Source organism: Suncus etruscus, chromosome 19 (genome assembly GCF_024139225.1).
Source record: "Suncus etruscus isolate mSunEtr1 chromosome 19, mSunEtr1.pri.cur, whole genome shotgun sequence".
NCBI classification, from domain to species: domain Eukaryota; kingdom Metazoa; phylum Chordata; class Mammalia; order Eulipotyphla; family Soricidae; genus Suncus; species Suncus etruscus.
This window is the reverse complement of record NC_064866.1, coordinates 1,275,001-1,293,761: the sequence shown is the minus strand read 5'-3', so window position 1 is coordinate 1,293,761 and position 18,761 is coordinate 1,275,001. Positions and strand designations below refer to the sequence as shown.

The 18,761-nt window shown below is 52.3% G+C and overlaps 1 protein-coding gene across 3 annotated transcripts in view; it reads right to left on the bottom strand.

The window, feature by feature from the left end:
• Positions 1-4,034: 4,034 nt before the first annotated feature.
• The window catches only part of LOC125997479 (26S proteasome non-ATPase regulatory subunit 4), a 76,942-nt gene continuing 62,215 nt past the window's right edge, over positions 4,035-18,761 (bottom strand). The window contains exons 1-10 of one of the 3 annotated variants that reach the window (XM_049765920.1): positions 16,714-16,818; positions 11,011-11,151; positions 7,374-7,488; positions 6,852-6,938; positions 6,407-6,475; positions 6,100-6,315; positions 5,783-5,900; positions 5,542-5,673; positions 5,392-5,459; positions 4,035-4,341 (exon numbers count right to left, since the gene is read on the bottom strand). In XM_049765920.1, the coding sequence (XP_049621877.1) occupies positions 4,162-4,341; positions 5,392-5,459; positions 5,542-5,673; positions 5,783-5,900; positions 6,100-6,315; positions 6,407-6,475; positions 6,852-6,938; positions 7,374-7,488; positions 11,011-11,151; positions 16,714-16,739 (1,152 nt within the window). In that variant the 5' untranslated portion in view covers positions 16,740-16,818 and the 3' untranslated portion in view covers positions 4,035-4,161. Of the gene's footprint in view, positions 4,342-5,391; positions 5,460-5,541; positions 5,674-5,782; positions 5,901-6,099; positions 6,316-6,406; positions 6,476-6,851; positions 6,939-7,373; positions 7,489-11,010; positions 11,152-16,713; positions 16,819-18,761 lie in introns of those variants that run through there. The other 2 variants (XM_049765921.1, XM_049765922.1) reach the window with 2 other exon arrangements.

Sequence of the window (18,761 nt, the reverse complement as noted above, 5' to 3'; positions counted from 1 at the left end):
TCTCAGCACTCTTGTCCAAACTATCACTGAGCCACCTCTCTGATGACTTAAGAGTGACTTTCTCGGGTTGAACTGCAATCACGCTGGCGGTGTGTGGGAACGAGCTAACTACAGAGTGGGGGGCCTAGGGGAGCAGAACCTCCAGGCTGTGTGGGCTCAGCCAGGACACTGCAGCGGCCGTGATGTGGGGTGCGGCACTGAAGATAGAGATGACGTGCTCTTGAGAGCCTGAGTCATCCATCAGCACGAACGTCAAGCAGCCCCACTGGCAGGGGGTCAGAGCATGGGGAGCACAGAACCTATTAGTACTCCTCGATGGGGCGGTTCTGCCCAAACAGGACTTTGCTGGGAGAACAACAGCCAGGTCGGGGAAGCTGAAGTGACCCAGACCTTCCTGGACACCGTGACAGATTCCCAAGATCGGACTTTTTGTTTTTGTTTTATGGGCCACACCGGTCAGCGACGTTCAGGGGTTATTCTGGGCTCTGCACTCAGAAGTCGCTCCTAGCAGGCCCTGGGGGACCATATGAGATGCCGGGATTCAAACCGCCGTCCATCTCAGGTCGGCCACGTGCAAGGCAAATGCACTACCACTGTATTCTCTCTCTGGCCCTCCTGGTTAGCCTTCTTTATCTGGTCATATGAAAATTTATTACTACTGTATTTTTGTCATCGAAATTTGTCTTTCCAGGGCCAGAGAGATAGCATGGAGGTAAGGCATTTGCCTTGGATGCAGAAGGTTGGTGGTTCGAATCCTGGCATCCCATATGGTCCCCGAGCCTGCCAAGAGCGATTTCTGAGCATAGAGCCAGGAGGAATCCCTGAGCGCTGCCGGGAGTGACCACCCCCCCAAAAAAAAATAATTGTCTTTCCTTCTTGCTTTGTATAAGGCCAAAACAATCTTAAAGTGAACCCCAGGAATGTCAACAACATCCTCTGTGACTAAATGCAGCAACCAGAACTTCCAAGGGGCGGGAGAGATAGCACAGCAGTAGGGCATTTGCTTTGCACGCAGCCAACCTAAGATGGACAGTGATTCGAATCCTGGCAACCCATATGGTCCCCCAAGCCTGCCAGGAGTAATTTCTGAGCAGAGCCAGGAGTAGCAACCCCTGAGCACCGCCAGGTATAGCCCAAAAACAAAAAAAAAAAAAAAAAAAAAAAAAAAATCACAAACCAAACAAGCAAAGAAAGAACTTCAACATTTTCCTCCATAAAATTCAAGCAGCCATCACCTGGTGCACAGGCTGGTTGTTTTCTCCCTTTGATCAGCTGAACTCGGTCACACTTCCTAATAGCAGAACTTGACTGTTTGGTCTCAACTCCAACTTTGCCCAGTACAATCAATCTCCTTTGCATGATAAATGCCTCGAACAGGGTTGGCCTTTAGGGTTGTACCTAAATGCATTTTCTGGTACTGCTTGTTATACCACTTCTGTTTTGGGGCCACACCTAACGATGCTTAGGGGTTACTCCGGCTCTGCATTCGGGTATGTCTCCTGGCATTGCTCAGGGACCATACTGGATGCCAGGGATCAAACCTGGTTGGCAGCATGCTTGGCAAACATCCTACTGTAGATCATCCTGGCCCCGTCATGCCACTTTTTTATTATTTGCTAAATTTTGGGCCACACCCGGTGACGCTCAGGGGTTACTCCTGGCTATTGTGCTCAGAAATCGCTCCTGGCTTGGGGGACAATATGGGACGCCGGGGGAATCAAACTGCGGTTCGTCCCATGCTAGAACAGACAAGGCAGGGCCGGAGAGATAGCATGGAGGTAAGGCGTTTGCCTTTCATGCAGAAGGTCATCGGTTCAAATCCCGGCGTCCCACATGGTCCCCCGTGCCTGCCAGGAACAATTTCTGAGCATGGAACCAGGAATAACCCCTGAGCACTGCCGGGTGTGACCCAAACACACACACACACACACACACACACACACACACACACACACACAAAGAATAGATAAGGCAGACACCTTACTGCTTGCGCCATCGCTCCAGCCCATCATGCCACTTCTGACCTTGCTGGTGGCTGCAGAGCTTCTGGGCAGTACAAAGACCTCAGCACTTAACTGTCCTGCCAGCAGCATGGGCCCAAGCATTTCTGTTCCTTCTGGTTTCATTATTTTTCCCTCTTGGCAGTGCTCAATTGTCCTGGGTCACACCCTGTCACCCTCAACCAGGCTTGATGGCTCAACACTCCATCTTGGTGCTAAACCTGCTCAGGCACATCTCTACTGAGGGACACCAAGGCAGTGGGCAGGGGCTAAGATTGAATGCAGGGGGCCGAAGAGATAGCACGGAGGTAAGGCGTTTGCCTCACATGCAGAAGGACGGTGGTTTGAATCCTGGCACCCTATAACGGTCTCCCAAGGCTGTCGGGGGCAATTTCTGAGCGTAGAGGCAAGAGTAATTAATCCCTGAGTGCTGCTGGGTATGACCCAAAAACTAAAAGTTGAATTCAGGGCATACCGTGTGCAAGGCTTGAGCTCCTAGCTCCTCAGCTGAGCTATCTCCCTGGGCCCTCAGTTACCGTTGGTGTTTTTCTTTTGGACCACACCTGGCTGTTATCAGGGTCACTCCCATTTGTCCGCAGGGGCCCATGTGGTGATAGGTATCAAACTTGAGGTTCCTGCTTGCAAAGCTCTTTGGTCCTCGTATTCTTTCGCTCCTGGCTGGGGGGACCATATGAGATGCTGCCAGGGGACCGAACCGAAGTCCATCCTAGTTTAGTGCGTGCAAGGCAGATGTCCTACTGCTTGTACCACTGCTCTAGTCCAGGTCCTAATGTTCTATTTTTATATATTCTTTGGTGGGGAGGTGGCACCCAACGATGCTCAGGGTCAGTATCTGATTTAAAAAATGTCTCGGGGGGAGCCGGAGAGATAGCATGGAGGTAAGGCGTTTGCCTTTCATGCAGAAGGTCATCAGTTCAAATCCCGGCGTCCCATATGGTCCCCCGTGCCCGCCAGGAGCAATTTCTGAGCATGGAGCCAGGAGTATCCCCTGAGTACTGCCAGGTGTGACCCAAAATCCACAAAAAAAAAAAAAAAAAAGTCTCAAGCTGAAGAGATAGCCTGGAGGTAGGGCATTAGGCCTTGCATATAGGACAGTGGTTCGAATCCCGGCATCCCATAGGGTCCCCCGTGCCTGCCAGGAGCGATTTCTGAGCATAGAGCCACCCCTGAGCGCTGCCGGGTGTGATCCCCCCCAAAAAACAAAACAAACAAAAGTCTCAAAAAACATTTTTAGAATAATGGCAGCCATGCCAGAGAGAGAACACAGCAGTAGGGCATTTTTGCCTTGCATGTAGCCAAACCAGGACTGATCCTGGTCAACCCCGAAATCCCCCAAGCCTGCCAGTGTTGATTTCTTGACTGCCACCATGTGGCCCAAAAACAGGCCAGAGATACTTCTCAGTCTGGCCCAAGCTGCCATTTCTGTAGCATTCTCAGAAATGGCCCAGCTCTGAAACTTGACCTTAACAAATTCCCAGGTCACCAAATTGGTTTTGGATCTTGCTCAGGGGCAAGTGCACCCCTCAACTGTTTTAGCATCAGTGTAATAGCGTCACAGGAAATCTGGGAAAGTGACACGATGACTACCGAGCTCAAAAACCCTGAAGAGTAACACAAAACAACTAGCAACAACTACAGACAGACACTAGTGACACCATGGAGAGATGTAACAATCATTTTAAATCAACCCTTATTGACCTAAGTTTTGATAACTTCATTTGCCTTTGTGTTGGAATAAACAATACCAAGTAAACTTGCGTGTACCTGCGTGAAGGCAGGCAATGGTGGTGTGTGGAGCTGGAGGTAGAGGCAAATTGGAAACAGTAGTGAAGGGACAACTTCCTGCTCCCTATCCCATAGCTCTCTAGGGCGCTGTTCTCAGTGAATGAGAAAGCAGCTCAAAAAGCAAGGTCGGACAGACGTCGGGGTGTGGCGAGTGGCCAGACACAGAGAGTGGGGACTGCCGGGCCAACTGCGGAAGGCCCCCCTTCCCTGGCACGCTCAAAGGGATGGTGAGGGAACAAGAAGAGGCAGCAGAACTGCCCGTTTTTATTAGGTCACTGACGCCATGTCTCGCCCGATCGACACCAGCGGCCTCCACGCAGACTCTGGGCCGGATCGTGCCCCTCGCCCTCCAGTCTCACTTCTTGTCCTCCTCCTTCTTGTCCTTCTTGACGTCCTTGGTGGCCTGGGTGGCTTGTGAGGCCAGGGAGCCCATGGCGTTCCGGATGGCCTCGTTGTTGGGGTCCACACCGGGCAGGTTCTCCAGCACGCTCTGAAGGAACTCGGGGTCCTGCATCACGTCATAATCGTCCTCCTCCTGGAAAAGGGCCACGTCAGCTCGGACGGCAGAGCCCGTTCTCGAGCGAGCTCCCCCAGGGCCAGGACAGGAAACTACCCATGGCCTGTCACGGCATGAAGACAAACATGAGGGCAGTGTCTGAGGCGCAAGGTGCAGAGGCAGCGGACACACATGGGGTGCTCCTACAATCACACACCACTCCACCGAGTCTCCTTTTCCTCCTTGGGAGAAATGCCAGACCCCACATCCAGTAGTTGCAGCAGGAGGAAGAGGAAACAAGAAGCCTTGCCAAACTCTACTCAGCTGAGGGCTGCCTATGGCAGAGCTCAGGGTTCAATGCCCGGCTCAGTGCTTGAAGGCTGCTCCTAACGGTATTGGGGGACACTCACTGTGGTTCTTTTGGGATCAAACCCAGGCCTTGAATCTGTTCCAGCCTCTCGGCCATCTCCCTACTCCCACTTCCCTGACTATCAGGACTCTTGCTTGAGGCCAGAGTGACGGTCCAAGGACTATGGTACTTGTCTTTTTGCGCCAGAGAAACAGTACAGTGGGTAGGGTGCTCTTGCTCACGTCCAACCCAGTCTCAATCCCCGACACCCTCTGGGATCCTCTGAACCCGCCAGGAGTGATCCCTGAACGCAGAGCTAGAAAGCAGTCCTGAGCACAGCTGGATGTGGGCCCTCCTGGCCCCCACCCAGGCAAGTATCAGAAAGTTCTTTCCTTCTGCAATTCAAAGAACTCACTATGACCTGGGAAGAGAAAGGTTCCAGACAGAGAGCTAAGGAGCTGCACATAAGGAGATTTTTGTTTTCGTTTGTTTGTTTTGGTTTTTGGGCCACACCTGCTGATACTCATGGGTTACTCCTGGCGTGGGGGACCATATGGGACATTGGGAGATAGAACCGTGGTCTGTCCTGGGTCAGCTGTGTGCAAGGCACTGCTCCAGCCCCATGAGGGGATTTTTAAAATTCCTATCAACCTTCCTCCTTCCCCCCGCAAGCCCACACAGAGTAATCCTTGAGTGCGGAGAAAGGAAGAGTCAGCCCCAAGCACATCCTGTGGGCTCACCTTGGCCGGCTCAGATGTGTCCATGGCTGAACTGGCGTCCATGTCAGCGGCCTCGGCCTGGCCAAACTCTAAGGAAGAGGTCAGTCAGGTCAGCTTCCCTGCCTAGGTTCACCGTCCCCACCTCCCCGATCCAGTGCCCGCCCAGTTCACCTGCGCCCTGGAGCGACATCTGCATGGCATAGGCGATTTGTTCCTCCTCCGTCATGCTGCCCAGGTCGGGGAGGCCGGCCCGGCTGAACTCCTGCTGGCTGATGGTCATCTTCAGGAGCGCATCATCAGAGTCTGCGCGACAAGGTCGGGGGCTAGCCCGGGGGCAGCACGCCACGCAGACCACCGAGCCTCTGCAGCCCACACCCGCAACACACGGGGCACCCCAGATTTCAGATTCCACCTCTTTCACCTTCCGCCCCGACTGTGGGAATCCCGGCCTCTGCTGCCGAGGCCGCCGCCGCCCGCCGGGCCTCCTCCTCCTGCCGCTGCCGCTGCTCTTCCATGGACACACGGAGGGCCTGGCAAAGGGCAGGGTGCGCTTAGGAGTCCCAAGGGGCAGTTTCTGACCACGAGGGAAGGGGACGAGGGAGCTAGAAAGCGCTTGGGAGAAGGCGACTAAAGTCTGACCATGAGTTGCTGGGACAAAGGAAAAGGAGCCAACTACGAGTGGAGGCTAAGGCAGGTGGGGAGGGAAGGCCGGGTGTCGGCTGGGCTTACCAGGGCCAGCTCGGGGTCGGCGCTGGGATCCACTCCAAACTCAAAGTCACTGGCCCCCAGACCCAGCATGGCGCCACCTTCGCCAGCCAAAATGGGCGAGCTGATGAGGGCGTCGGCCAGGCTGGGCCCTGGGGGGACCGTGACCAGATGGGAGCCCGTCCCGTCCTTGCCGTTGAGCGTATTCACGAAGGCCGTCAGCTTCTCCGTGTTTACCTCCTGGGGAGGGACATGCGAGACTACTTCCCGTCCAACTCGGCCCACAGCACGGCCACCCGCCGGCCCAGGGTCCCCTCCCACCGCCACTCACCTCTTCCCCAAAATTGATAATGTCCACATTTACTTTCTCCTTCTTGAGACGCTTGGCGAGCTTCACCAGCTGGGAAGAAGGGGAGAAATGAGAACCCACATACACAGACACAGACACACACACGCCCGAAGGTGGGTGCTGACACTCCTCACAAAAGCAAGACAAAAGCCAGCAAGCCCCCAACCAACAACACCAGGTCCTCTTTCTCTCTTTTTTTTGTTTTGTTTTTGGGCTACACCTAGTGATGCTCTGCACTCAGAAATCGCTCCTGGCTTGGGGGGACATATGGGACGCTGAGGGATGGAACCACCATCCATCCCAAGTTAGTGTGTGCAAGGCACAAGTCCTACCGCTTGCGCCACCATCCGGCCCCATGATCCTGCATATCTCAAGAGCGAAGACCCCACATCCTGCCCGGATAGTACGTGGAGGGTTCCAGACTCACATCCTTCTCAGTGTCCTCCACGGGGCTCCCCACAAAGGCGATAATCCGCATCTTGTGATTCTTGCCCTGCCGGTGCTTCAGGGCCAGCTGGGGAGAGCAGAGGGGAGGCGCAGGTGTGAGGCAGCCCAAGTAGATCCCAAGCTGCCCACCCGCCGGCTCAACCACACCCAGGAACCCCCCATCTGCCTGCTCTTGCAGGGCTTTGTTGTGGAGAAGAGGGGGGTTGACTTCTCAGTTTTATTGTTTTTGGGTCACACACGAAGTCTCTCGGGTTACTCCTAGCTCTGCACTCAGAAGTCGCTCCGGGAAGGCTTGGGGGACCATATGGGATGCCTGAATTCAAACCAGGGTCCTCTTGTGATGGCTGCATGTAAGGCAAACACCTTACCACTGTGCTATGGCTCCAGCCCTGACTTCTCAGATTTTGGGTATTTTTTTCCTCTGCCTCTGCTCCGAGGCAGGAGTACGGGGCATGAGAGTGGAAGTGGGCGCAGGGAGGGAGCCCGCCCAGGGAGGACTCACGTGGGCCACGCGGATGCCGGTGCAGAAGGTGATCTTGCCCTTCGGCTGGACCGTGTGCAGCTTGGACAGGATGCGGCCGGTGTCGGGGGTGAGTGTGGTGAGGACCTCACAGTCGCTGGGATGTGGGGGAAAAACATGGTGTCACTGCCGGCTGTGACAGTCGTCTCCAAACTGGGTTCCACACTAAGTGGTGCTGGGGTCACTCCTGACAGTGCTCAGAAAATATGGTCCTCCAGGGAGCAAATATAAAGCAAGTGCTCCAGACCCGAGTGCCCTCCCCAGCTCTGACTCTTTTTTTTTTTTTTTTTTTGGTTTTTGGGCCACATCCAGGGAGTAACCCACTCAGGCTCAGGGGTTACTCCTGGCTATGGGCTCAGAAATCGCTCCTGGCTTGGGGGACAATATGGGACACCAGGGGGTCAAACTGTGGTCCGTCCTAGGTTAGCTATGTTAGGCCAACATCCTACAGCTGTGCCACTGCTCTGGTCCCTCTCATTTCTTTAAATTCATTTCTTCCCTTTTTTTTTTTTTTTTTTTTTTTTTTTTTTGGTTTTTGGGCCACACCCGTTTGACGCTCAGGGGTTACTCCTGGCTATGTGCTCAGAAATCGCCCCTGGCTTGGTGGGACCATATGGGACGCCGGGGGATCGAACCGAAGTCCGTTCCTTGGCTAGCACTTGTAAGGCAGACACCTTACCTCTGGCGCCACCTTCCCGGCCCCTTTTTTTTTTTTTTTTTTTTTTTTTAGGGGGGCCACACCCGGTGGTGCTCCTGGCTCTGCGCTCAGAAGTCGCTCCTTGCAGGCAGGGGACCCATATGAATGCTGGGATTCGAACAACCATCTGTTCAAATCAGCTGTGTGCAAGGCAAATGCCCTACCACTGTGCTGTCTCTCTGGCCCAAAATAGAGATCTTCAGAGTCACACTTGGCAGTAGTGGGCTCAGGGGACCCTACAGGGTGCAGAGGATTGAAATCAGACTGCTCACATACAAGGCAACTGTTTTTCCTACTGTCCTCTCTCTCCAGCCCAGAGATTTTATTTTATTTTATTTTATTTTTTAATGTTCAGGACTCAGTATGAGCATGCACTCTACTGCTGAGCTATACAATAACATCTGCTTTTTCACTTTTTCCTATTTCTGGGTTCTCGAGTCAAACCCAACATCATTTAGAGAATCCATGCAGCATGCCAGAGACCAAAGCCAGGGTTTCTGTATGCAAAGCCTGCACTAATCTTTTTTTTTTTTTTTTTTTTTTTTTTTTTGGTTTTTGGGCCACACCCGTTTGACGCTCAGGGGTTACTCCTGGCTATGTGCTCAGAAATCGCCCCTGGCTTGGGGGGACCATATGGGACGCCGGGGATCGAACCGCGGTCCTTCCTTGGCTAGCGCTTGCAAGGCAGACACCTTACCTCCAGCGCCACCTACCCGGCCCCGCACTAATCTTCTTTGACTCTTGTTTTTGTGTGTCTCAGGCTGGAGATCCAGCTCAGGGCCTCACATTTGCAAAACAAATGATCTACCACAGAGATACATGTCAGCCCTTCCTTTTTTTTTTATGTTTTTTTTTTTTTTTTTTTTTCCTTTTGTTTTTGGTCCATGCCCAGTGAAGCTCAGGGGTTACTCCTAGTTCTGGGCTCAGAAATCACTTCTGATTTCTGAAAGGACCATATGGAATGCCGGAGACTGAACTCAGGTAAACCATGTGCAAGGCAAAAACTCTGCCCACTCCACTCGCTCCAGCCCACTCTAATTTTCTTTCTTAATTTTGTTTTTGGGTCACACCTGGTGGCACTCCGGGGCTATTCCTGGCTCTTCGCTCAGAAATCGCTCCTGGCAGGCACAGGGGACCATATGGGATGCTGGGATTCGAACAACCGTCCGTCCTGGATTGGCTGTGTGAAAGGGAAATGCCCTCCCACTGTTCTATCTCTCCGGCCCCACACACTTAATTTTCTTAATCGGATATCTAACTTTTAGAGAATCGATCTTAGGTTTTTATTAGGAGGAAAATGCTAAAATATGAAGTAATGGGTGTGAATTAGGCATGCTGCGAAGATCATTTTATATACTGAAGGGGGCTGGAGTAATGTTACAGCATGTAGGTACTTGCTTTGCATATAGCTGGTCCAGGTTTGGTCCCTGACATCCCATATGGCCACCTGAGTCCCACCAAGAGTGACTCCTGAGTGCAGAGTCTGATGTGGCCCCCAAAAACAATAAGATTATTTTGGGGGGGGGGTGTTTCCAGGCCAAACCCAAAAGGGTTTACTCCTGGTTCTATGCTCAGGAATCACTCCTGGTGCTCTGGGGATGATATAGGGTGCTGGAGATCAAACCATAACCGAAGGCATGAAAGACAAGTGTCCTACCACTATCCTATGTCTCCAGTTCAAAGCAATGACCATTTTATAATATATACACAGATCAAATATTGTACCTCATAAGTGTAAAAAGTTTATTTTTCTGTTTGTTTTCTGGCCACATCCTTTGGTGCTCAGAACTTACTCCTGGCAAGACTTGGGGACCCATATTGGGTAGCAGGGATTGAACCCAGGTCAGCCTCAAGCCAGACAAGAGTTCCAGCCCTAAGTGTAAATAATTGAGATAACTGTACATGTCAATCATACCTCAATCAAACTGGAACAAAAACATCTAATTATTAAATGTTTGTGCTGCGTGGCACAAGAACTAAGAGGTGATTGGATTTTATAGAAAACTAATCTCCTTCCGCCTAGTGCTCTAATCCCTCTCATTTTATCTTATTATTGGGCGGGGAGGTGTCACAGCCAACAGTACTAGGGATGGTATGTGAGCTGGGAATCAAACCTAGGTTGACTTCATGGCAAGGCAAGTGCCTTCACCACCGTGTTGTCTTAGCCTGACTAGAGCATCTTTTTCACACTCTCCATTTCTAGACTTACTCCAGCTGACATAAAGGACAGGAGAATAACATGCAGGCAGGCCCTCGTGTGCATGGATTTTCTAGCGCCCTTAGCCCTTGTGTTAAGGGTTAACTGCACCAGAAAAGATAATCACTTATAGATTATATTTAGAAGCTGAGGGACAGTCTAGAGGCGAAGGCATTTGCTCTGCACACGGTCAACCATGTTCTACCCTCAACAACCCCTCCATTTATTTCCCTGTGGCGCACCATACGTGATTTCTGAGCACAGAGTCGGGAGTAAATCCCAAGCATAGCTGGGTAAGGTCCGCAAACCAAAGTAATAACAACAACAACAATATGGGGCTGGAGAGACTGCACAGCAGGTAGGGCGTTTGCCTTGCAAGCAGCCAACCCAGGACCAAAAGGTGGTTCAAATCCCGGCTTCCTATATAGTCCCCCATGCCTGCCAGGAGCAATTTCTGAGCAGAGAGCCAGGAATAACCGCTGAGCACCGCCGGATGTGGCCCAAAAACCAAAAGCCAATCCCTCCCCCCCAAAAAACCCAACAACAATAATGTAGAATATATATATATAACAACATAGCTATAGTAATGCTGCTACTCTGAACAGTGACAAAGGGTGCCCAGGAAGGCTCAGGGCAAAGGCAGTGTAGGAAATCTCTACCTCCCCATGTCCCCCGAACCATCTGGTGGGTCCCAGGCAGGGAAGCACCCACTCACTCCCACATACTTGGCCAGGGTGATGAGGCCCACGTTGTTCTCCGGGTTGCTACGGGTCTTGGAGTGACAGACAATGTTGACGGCATCCTGCTGGGCCTGTAGCCGGGTAGGTAAAAAGTCCCCGTTCCGCATGTACTCGCTGTTGTCGACACTGTCGAGGAGGGAGAGAGAGGAGACACGTTGGAGGGTCCCCGTCAGGGATTCCTCCTGGCTTGGGGAACCATATGAGATGCGGGGGGAATCAAACCGTGGTCCTTCCTAGGTTAGCGCATGCAAGGCAAATGGCCTACGCCTGCACCATCGCTCCAGCCCCTTGTCTTCCTTCTTGTCCTAGTTATCGGATATCATTTTCTTTTAATGCACAAATGACCAAGTCTTACTCCAGGGCTTACTGGTTCAAATTGATCAGGAGAGAAAATAAATATCAACTCGCTAACAATACAATGGGGAAGGCATTTATTTGCCTTGCATGTGGCCAACCCAGGTTTGATGCCCCTGTACTCCATATGGCCCCCCCTCAGCCGCACCAGGAGAGATTCCTGTGCACAGATCCAGGAGAAAGCCTTTGGGCACTGCCAGATGTGGTGTAAAAAAACCCCAAACATCATCATCCTAGGGCCCTAGGAAGTTACTTCCCAAAGGTACAGCCACTTTTCTATGAAATACTTTTATCTTTTTTTTTTTGGGGGGGGGGGTTGGTTTTTGGGTCACAACTGGCAGCGCTTAGGGTTCCTCCTGGCTTTACGCTCAGAAAGCACTCCTGGCAGGCTCGGGGGACCATATGGGATGCCGGGATTCGAAACACAATCCTTCAGCATGCAAGGCAAACACCCTGCCTCTGTGCTCTCTCTCAGGCCCCGTATAACTATCTTTCTAGAGCTAATATGAAAACGTACAGTACAAAAAAAAAAAAAAAGAGTTAAAAAAAAAAAAGGGCCCGGAGAGATAGCACAGCGGCGTTTGCCTTGCAAGCAGCCGATCCAGGACCAAAGGTGGTTGGTTCGAATCCCGGTGTCCCATATGGTCCCCCGTGCCTGCCAGGAGTGATTTCTGAGCATGGTGCCAGGAGTAACCCCCTGAACACCGCCGGGTGTGGCCCAAAAACCAAAAAAAAAAAAAAAAAAAAGAGTTAGAAAACGTACAGTACGAGCCCATCTCTGCGGTCCAGGATCTGAACAGTGTAGCCCATTCGGAACTCTGTGAACCGGCTCTGCAAAGGTCAAGTGCTACCTGTCCTGACCGACTTCTACTCCTTCCTCCCTGAAAGGATCTTTCCAATTATTCTGATAGCATAAAAATAACTGTCAGTCTAGCTTCCAAGTACAGTGGACAGTACATATAGAAAACCCAAAAGGATGAGGCCGGAGTGGTGGCGCAAGAGGTAAGGTGTCTGTCTTGCCTACACTTAGCCTAGGAGAGATCGTGGTTCAACCCTCTGGCATCCCATATGGTCCCCCAAGCCAGGAGCGATTTCTGAGTGCAGAGCCAGGAGTGACCCCTATGCGTCACGGGGTATGACCCAAAAACCATAGGAAAAAAAACAAACCCAAAAGGGGCTTTGAGTCTTGACCTAGCTGAAAATCCACGTATGCATAACGGGTGTAGAAAAGAGCAACAGAAGGACCTGATGGGCAAGAAAGGTGTCAAGAGAGCTTAAGAGAGGCCGGAGATGGGGCCGGGTGGTGGCGCTAGAGGTAAGGTGTCTGCCTTGCCTGCGCTAGTCTTGGACAGACCGCGGTTCGATCCCCCGGCGTCCCATATGGTCCCCCAAGCCAGGAGCGACTTCTGAGCGCATAGCCAGAAGTAACCCCTGAGCGTTTACTGGGTGTGGCCCAAAAACCAAAAAAAAAAAAAAATAGAGAGAGCTTAAGAGAGGCCGAAGATGGGGCCGGGCGGTGGCGCTAGAGGTAAGGTGCCTGCCTTGCCTGCGCTAGCCTAGGACGGACCGCGGTTCGATTCCCCATCGTCCCATATGGTCCCCCAAGCCAGGAGCGACTTCTGAGCGCATAGCCAGGAGTAACCCCTGAGCGTCAAATGGGTGTGGCCCAAAAAAAGAGAGGCCGGAGAGATAGCACGGAGGTAAGGCGTTTGCCCTGCATGCAGAAGGACAGTGGTTCAAATCCCAACACCCCATATGGTCCCCCGAGCCTGCCAGGAGCGATTTCTGAGCGTAGAGCCAGGAGAAAACCCTGAGTGCCACCAGGTGTGACCCAAAAACAAAAACAAAACATACACACAAAAAAAAACCACCACTGGTTGTGGCCCCAAAACAAAAACACATTTCCTCATATAGCTCTGCCTTCATTCACCCCGCTCCCCAAAACTTTGCCTTTAGTCCTCTATAGAGGGGTACAGGATATAGTTCACACTCAACCTGCCATTGTGGTTTTTCAACTTGGTGCTATTTACCTTAAAAAAAGGGGGGGGGGGGGCCGGGCGGTGGCGCTAGAGGTAAGGTGCCTGCCTTGCCTGCGCTAGCCTAGGACGGACCGCGGTTCGATCCCCCGGCGTCCCATATGGTCCCCCAAGCCAGGAGCGAATTCTGAGCGCATAGCCAGGAGTAACCCCTGAGTGTCACCGGGTGTGGCCCCCCCCCAAAAAAAAAAGGGGGGGGGGAGCCAGAGAGATAGGACAGCAGTAAGGCATTTGCCTTGCATGCAGAAGAACATTAGTTCGAATCCCGGCATCCCATAAGGTCCCCCGAGCCTGCAGGAGCGATTTCTGAGCATATAGTCAGGAGGAAACCCTAAGTGCTGCTGGGTGTGACCCAAGAAACAAAAAAAAAAAAAAAAAAAGTAACTGGGGCCAGAGCAATAGCACAACTTAAGGAGGGAGAGGCCTGGGAGGGAGTGGCAGACCTGGCTTAGATCCCTGGCATCCCATATGATTCCAAGCATGCCAGGAGTGATTCCTTAGTGCAGAGCCAGAAGTAATTCCTAGGCATAACCAGGTGAAGCCCCCAAACAAAACAAAAAACAAATAAAAATAGGGTATCCCATGAGCGCTGCCAAGAATGATTTCTGAGTGCAGAGCAAAGAGTAATCCTAGCATTCCCAGAGGTCTAAAAACCAACAACAACCAGGCTTATCTAGAAGTTCCATTTTCCTGACCTGACATGCCTCATGCATTTACACTTGAACCACTTTATAACACCCTAATCCAAAGAAATCTCCTCGAAATCCTTCTATCGCCCTTTAAAGTCCCTTAAATTCTCTCTTTTTTGGGGGGGAGGTGGTGGAGAAAGGTGGGAAGAACTGGCCATAGTGGGTAAGGCTCAGAGGATTACTCCTGGCTCTGCGCCCAGGAATTACTCCTGGTGAACGAGAGGAACTATATGGGATGCCAGGAATCAAACCAGAGGTGACTTGGGACTGACCTCTGAATGTAGAGGTAGGAGTAGGCCCTGGACACCAGGGTGTGAACCCAAAAACCAAAGAAAACACAGATCTCCTTGTTTCAAAATTTCTACTCTAGGGGCCAGAGAGAGAGCACAGCGGGAGGGCATTTGCCTTGCATGCAGTCGATCCAGGACAAACAATGGTTTGAATCCTGGCATCCCATATGGTCCCGGCCTGTCAGGAGCGAAGTCTGCAGAGCCAGGAAGTCTACAGAAGCCAGGAAGGTACACCCTTGAGCACTACTCGGTGTGACCCAAAAACAAAAACAAACAAACAAAATAATTTCTACTCTAACCTGCTCTCTCCCACGAGTTGTGAATAAAAATATAGAACTCGGGGGCGGAGTGGTGGCGCAAGCAGTAGGGCATTTGCCTTGCATGCAATGACCTATGGTCTGCCAAGCCAGGAGCATTTCTGAGCGCATAGCCAGGAGTAACCCCTGAGCATCACAGGGTGTGCCCACCCAAAAAAATAAATACAGAATTCAACTGGTGACCAGGTTAGATCCCTGACACCCCATATTGTTTCCCAAGTACTGCCAGAAGTGATCCCTGAGAGCAGAGCTGGGGTAAGCCCTGAACACAACCAGGTACGCCATCCTCATCCACCCACCCCCAAATTCCAGGACTCCCAATTAAATATGAGTTTCCCATTAAGAGTAATTTTCTCTCAGGGGCCGGAAAGATAGCATGGAGGTAAGGCATTTGCCTTGCATGCAGAAGGGTGGTAGTTTGAATCCCGGTATCCCGTATGGTCCCCCGAGACTGCCAGGAGCGATTTCTGAATGTAGAGCCTGGAGTGACCCCTGAGCGCCCGGCTGTCACCCAAAATCAAACAAACAAACAAGAGTAATTTTCTCTTACACCGCTTCATGTAACATTTGAGACAGACTTAAACTAATTTTTGTTTGTTTTTTGGGGCCACACCTGGCAGTGCTCAGCTTAGAGATTACTCCTGGTGGTGCTCAAGAGACTATATGGAGATTGAACGAGGGACCAAAGCATGAAAGGCAAGTGCCCTCGCTCCTACACTAAAGCTCTGGCCTTACTCCTGGCTCTATGCTCAGAAATCGATTACTCATGGCAGGTTGGGTGGGGACGGGGACTGGGATGACCATATGAGATGCCGGTTTGGCTCCATGCAAGGCAAATGCCCTACCCACTGTGAATCTCTTGGGCCTCAACTTACATCTTTTTGTTGTTGTTGTTTTGGTTTTTCAGCCACACCGGTTGACGCTCAGGGGTTACCCCTGGCTCTCTGAGTCAGAAATAACTCCTGACTGGGGGGCGGGGGGACCATTTGGGACGTAGGGGAATCGAACCACGGTCTGTCCTAGGCTAATGAGTGCATGGCAGACACCTTACCACTTGCGTCACAGCTCCAGCCCCCCAACTTACAACCATCATCTTTTTTTTTTTTTTTTTTTTTGGTTTTTGGGCCACACCCTTCTTGGGGGACCATATGGGACGCCGGGGGATCGAACCGCAGTCCGTCCTAGGCTAGCGCAGGCAAGGCAGGCACCTTACCTCCAGCGCCACCGCCCGGTCCCACAACCATCATCTTACTACTAAAAAAACTCTTTCCTGGAAATTGAGCTGGGTACCCCACTCTTTGAATTTTGGGTCTCACCCAAGCAGAGTTCAGGGACCCTTTATTGTGGTGGTGGTGGTGGGAGTAAAAAAACGGGTTCTGCCAGGTGCCAGGCAGGCAAGCTGTCCTGTCTCTCAACCGAGCACCCCCAGATGTTTTCTCTCAGGATGCGGTGGTCCGTTCTTCTGCAAGCAAGCTCGGGGGGGGGGGGGGGGCGTCAGTGCCTCCTGAAGAAAGATCTGTGCATCTGCGGGCAGGAACCTCCGCTCATCCCTTCCCAAAAATAGCTCGTATCTTCGGCTTCTACCTGGATGAGCCACTGGGCACAGACCCCGAGAGTCTCTGGGGAACCCCCAACTTACTGTGAGCGCTTGCAAAACACCGTGGCAGCCAGCAGCAGGTCCAACAAGGCCCGGGCCCCTTTGCAATGCAATGCAATGCAATTCAATGCACCTGGAGGAGGCCCTAGCATTTGGGGAGCAAACTGAGGCACCCCTACCTGGATGGGGGAGGCCTGGAGGAAGAGCTGAGGAATGCGGGGGCCGCTGCAGAGTCACCCCCAGACCCAGGGCCTGGCTCCGGCCCCCGCAATGACTCAGGGAGTCTCTGTGGCTCCTTCCTCCAGGCCCGGGCCCGGGCTCAGGCCTAGCCCGGCCGCCCCCAGGACCCCGAGACGCCCCTCCGCGCGCCCACCCGCACCCTGGGGACCCCCGGGTCCCACTCACCAGACCATAGTGCTCTCCAGCACCATCTTGCCGCCTTCCTGCCTTCTTTTCCCCCTTCGGTTCTCTCGGCCGCCCAGCAACGCCCGCTGCGATTCGCTGCGCCGCCCAGGCCAATCGCTGCCCAGGTCTAACGCGACGGATTCGACTCCGTACGCCGCGGTGCACTACTGGGAGTTGTAGTCCGCTTCCGGGTGTGTGAGGTGCATGCTGGGAGTTGTAGGCCAGGCTACTTCCGCTTGTGCGTACGCGTGCGTGCTGGGGAGGGTTGACCTGGCTGTTTGAAGTCCGTTCGCACCGTGGCATTCTGGGAGTTGTAGGCGCGGCCGCTTCCGCCTCTGTCCCCCGCGTTGCGTTCTGGGAGTTGTAGGCGCGGGCCGCAGGCCTTTAGGGCAAACTGAACTCACCCTACCTGGGCTCCACCTTCACCTCCCTTCTTGGTCTAGCTAGCTTTTCTGGGGTGCTCTGCTGGCGGCATCCAAGAGGAATCGCGGCGAGACCTGTGGCTCTGTATTTCCAAACTCGGTATCTTTGCTGATGATTACTTGTTTGCCTACACATCAGGCCTTGTAGCCCAGAACCCCATAAATAGGGATCCCTGAGTGCAGACCCTGGATGCACCCCAAAACTAAAAGAAAAAGGGTTTCTGGGTATCTTTGTAATAAAATATACCAGGGCAGGGTTTATAGCTCAGGAACAGAGCACAGATTTTGCACCCCAGAAGCCCTGGCTTTGATGTCAACTGAAATGGGGGATCAAGCAAGCCAGAGGTCAGGGGTCAGGTTAAGGAGTCAGACACCCCCTGAGCCACATACAGTCTCTCACCTCTGTGTTGTGATCTTTCTGACACATGCCCCAAATCTAGGAAAGATTCCAGATTGGTTGTCAGTCTCCCAAAGAATGGGGGACAAGGGCCCAGAGAAATAGCACAGCGGCGTTTGCCTTGCAAGCAGCCGATGCAGGACCAAAGGTGGTTGGTTCGAATTCTGGTGTCCCATATGGTCCCCCGTGCCTGCCAGGAGCTATTTCTGAGCAGACAGCCAGGAGTAACCCCTGAGCATCGTCGGGTGTGGCCCAAAAAACAAAAACAAAAACAAAAAAAAGAATGGGGGACAAGCCAGCAAACTTTTATGTTTGTTTTGTTTTGCTTTTTTGTTTCTGGAGGTGCTCAGGGTTACTCCTGGCTCTGTGCTCAGAACTCGCTTCGGCTCCTGATCAGTTATTTTTGCTTAGGAATCAAAGGAACAGCATTCAGGCTCAGGGAGGGAGCTCAAAGGACTGGGCTGCATGTCCTCCATGCATGCAGGGAGGGCCTGGATGTCAGGGACCAAGCAACATCCAAAAATCGGGGGCAGAGCTATAGCACACTGGTAGGTGCAGACTCGGGTTCAATTCCTGGCAACCCAACCCATTTTCTCTCTCTCTCTCTCTCTCTCTCTCTCTCTCTCTCTCTCTCTCTCTCTCTCTCTCTCTCTCTCTCTCTCCCTCCCTCTCTCTCTCCCTCCCTCTCTCTCTCTCTCTCTCTCTCTCTCTCTCTCTCTCTCTCTCTCTCTCCCCCCCCCTCCTTCTCTCTCATGCCCATGGTGGGACAGAATGATAGAGCAGTGAATAGGGCATTTGTACTATCAACCTGGGTTGGATCCTGGCATCCCATCTGGTCCCTAAGCCCACCAGGTGTGATCCCTAAATAAAGAACCCAAAGTTAACCTGGATGTGGCCCCAAAACAAAACAAAAATAAGGGACCTTGAGCTCATCCCTCTGTACTCTCTGCAAAATATTGAGGAATTCCAAATCTCTCTTGGAGATGGAGAAGATGTTGAGGAGTGTTCCAGATGTTACCTAGAAGTTTTTGGGGTTTTGTTTGTTGTTGTTGTTGTTTTGGTTTTTTTTGTTTGTTTTTTTGGTCTGTGTGTGTTAGCAGGGAGACTCTCCAGATGTGCTAAGGCCTTGAAGCTACTCCTAGTGATCCTTGGCCCCTAGTACAGGCCATACAGAATAGTTTAAGGCAGCAGAACTGGGGCTCCCCAACGTGCACCTCACTGTGCAAGGC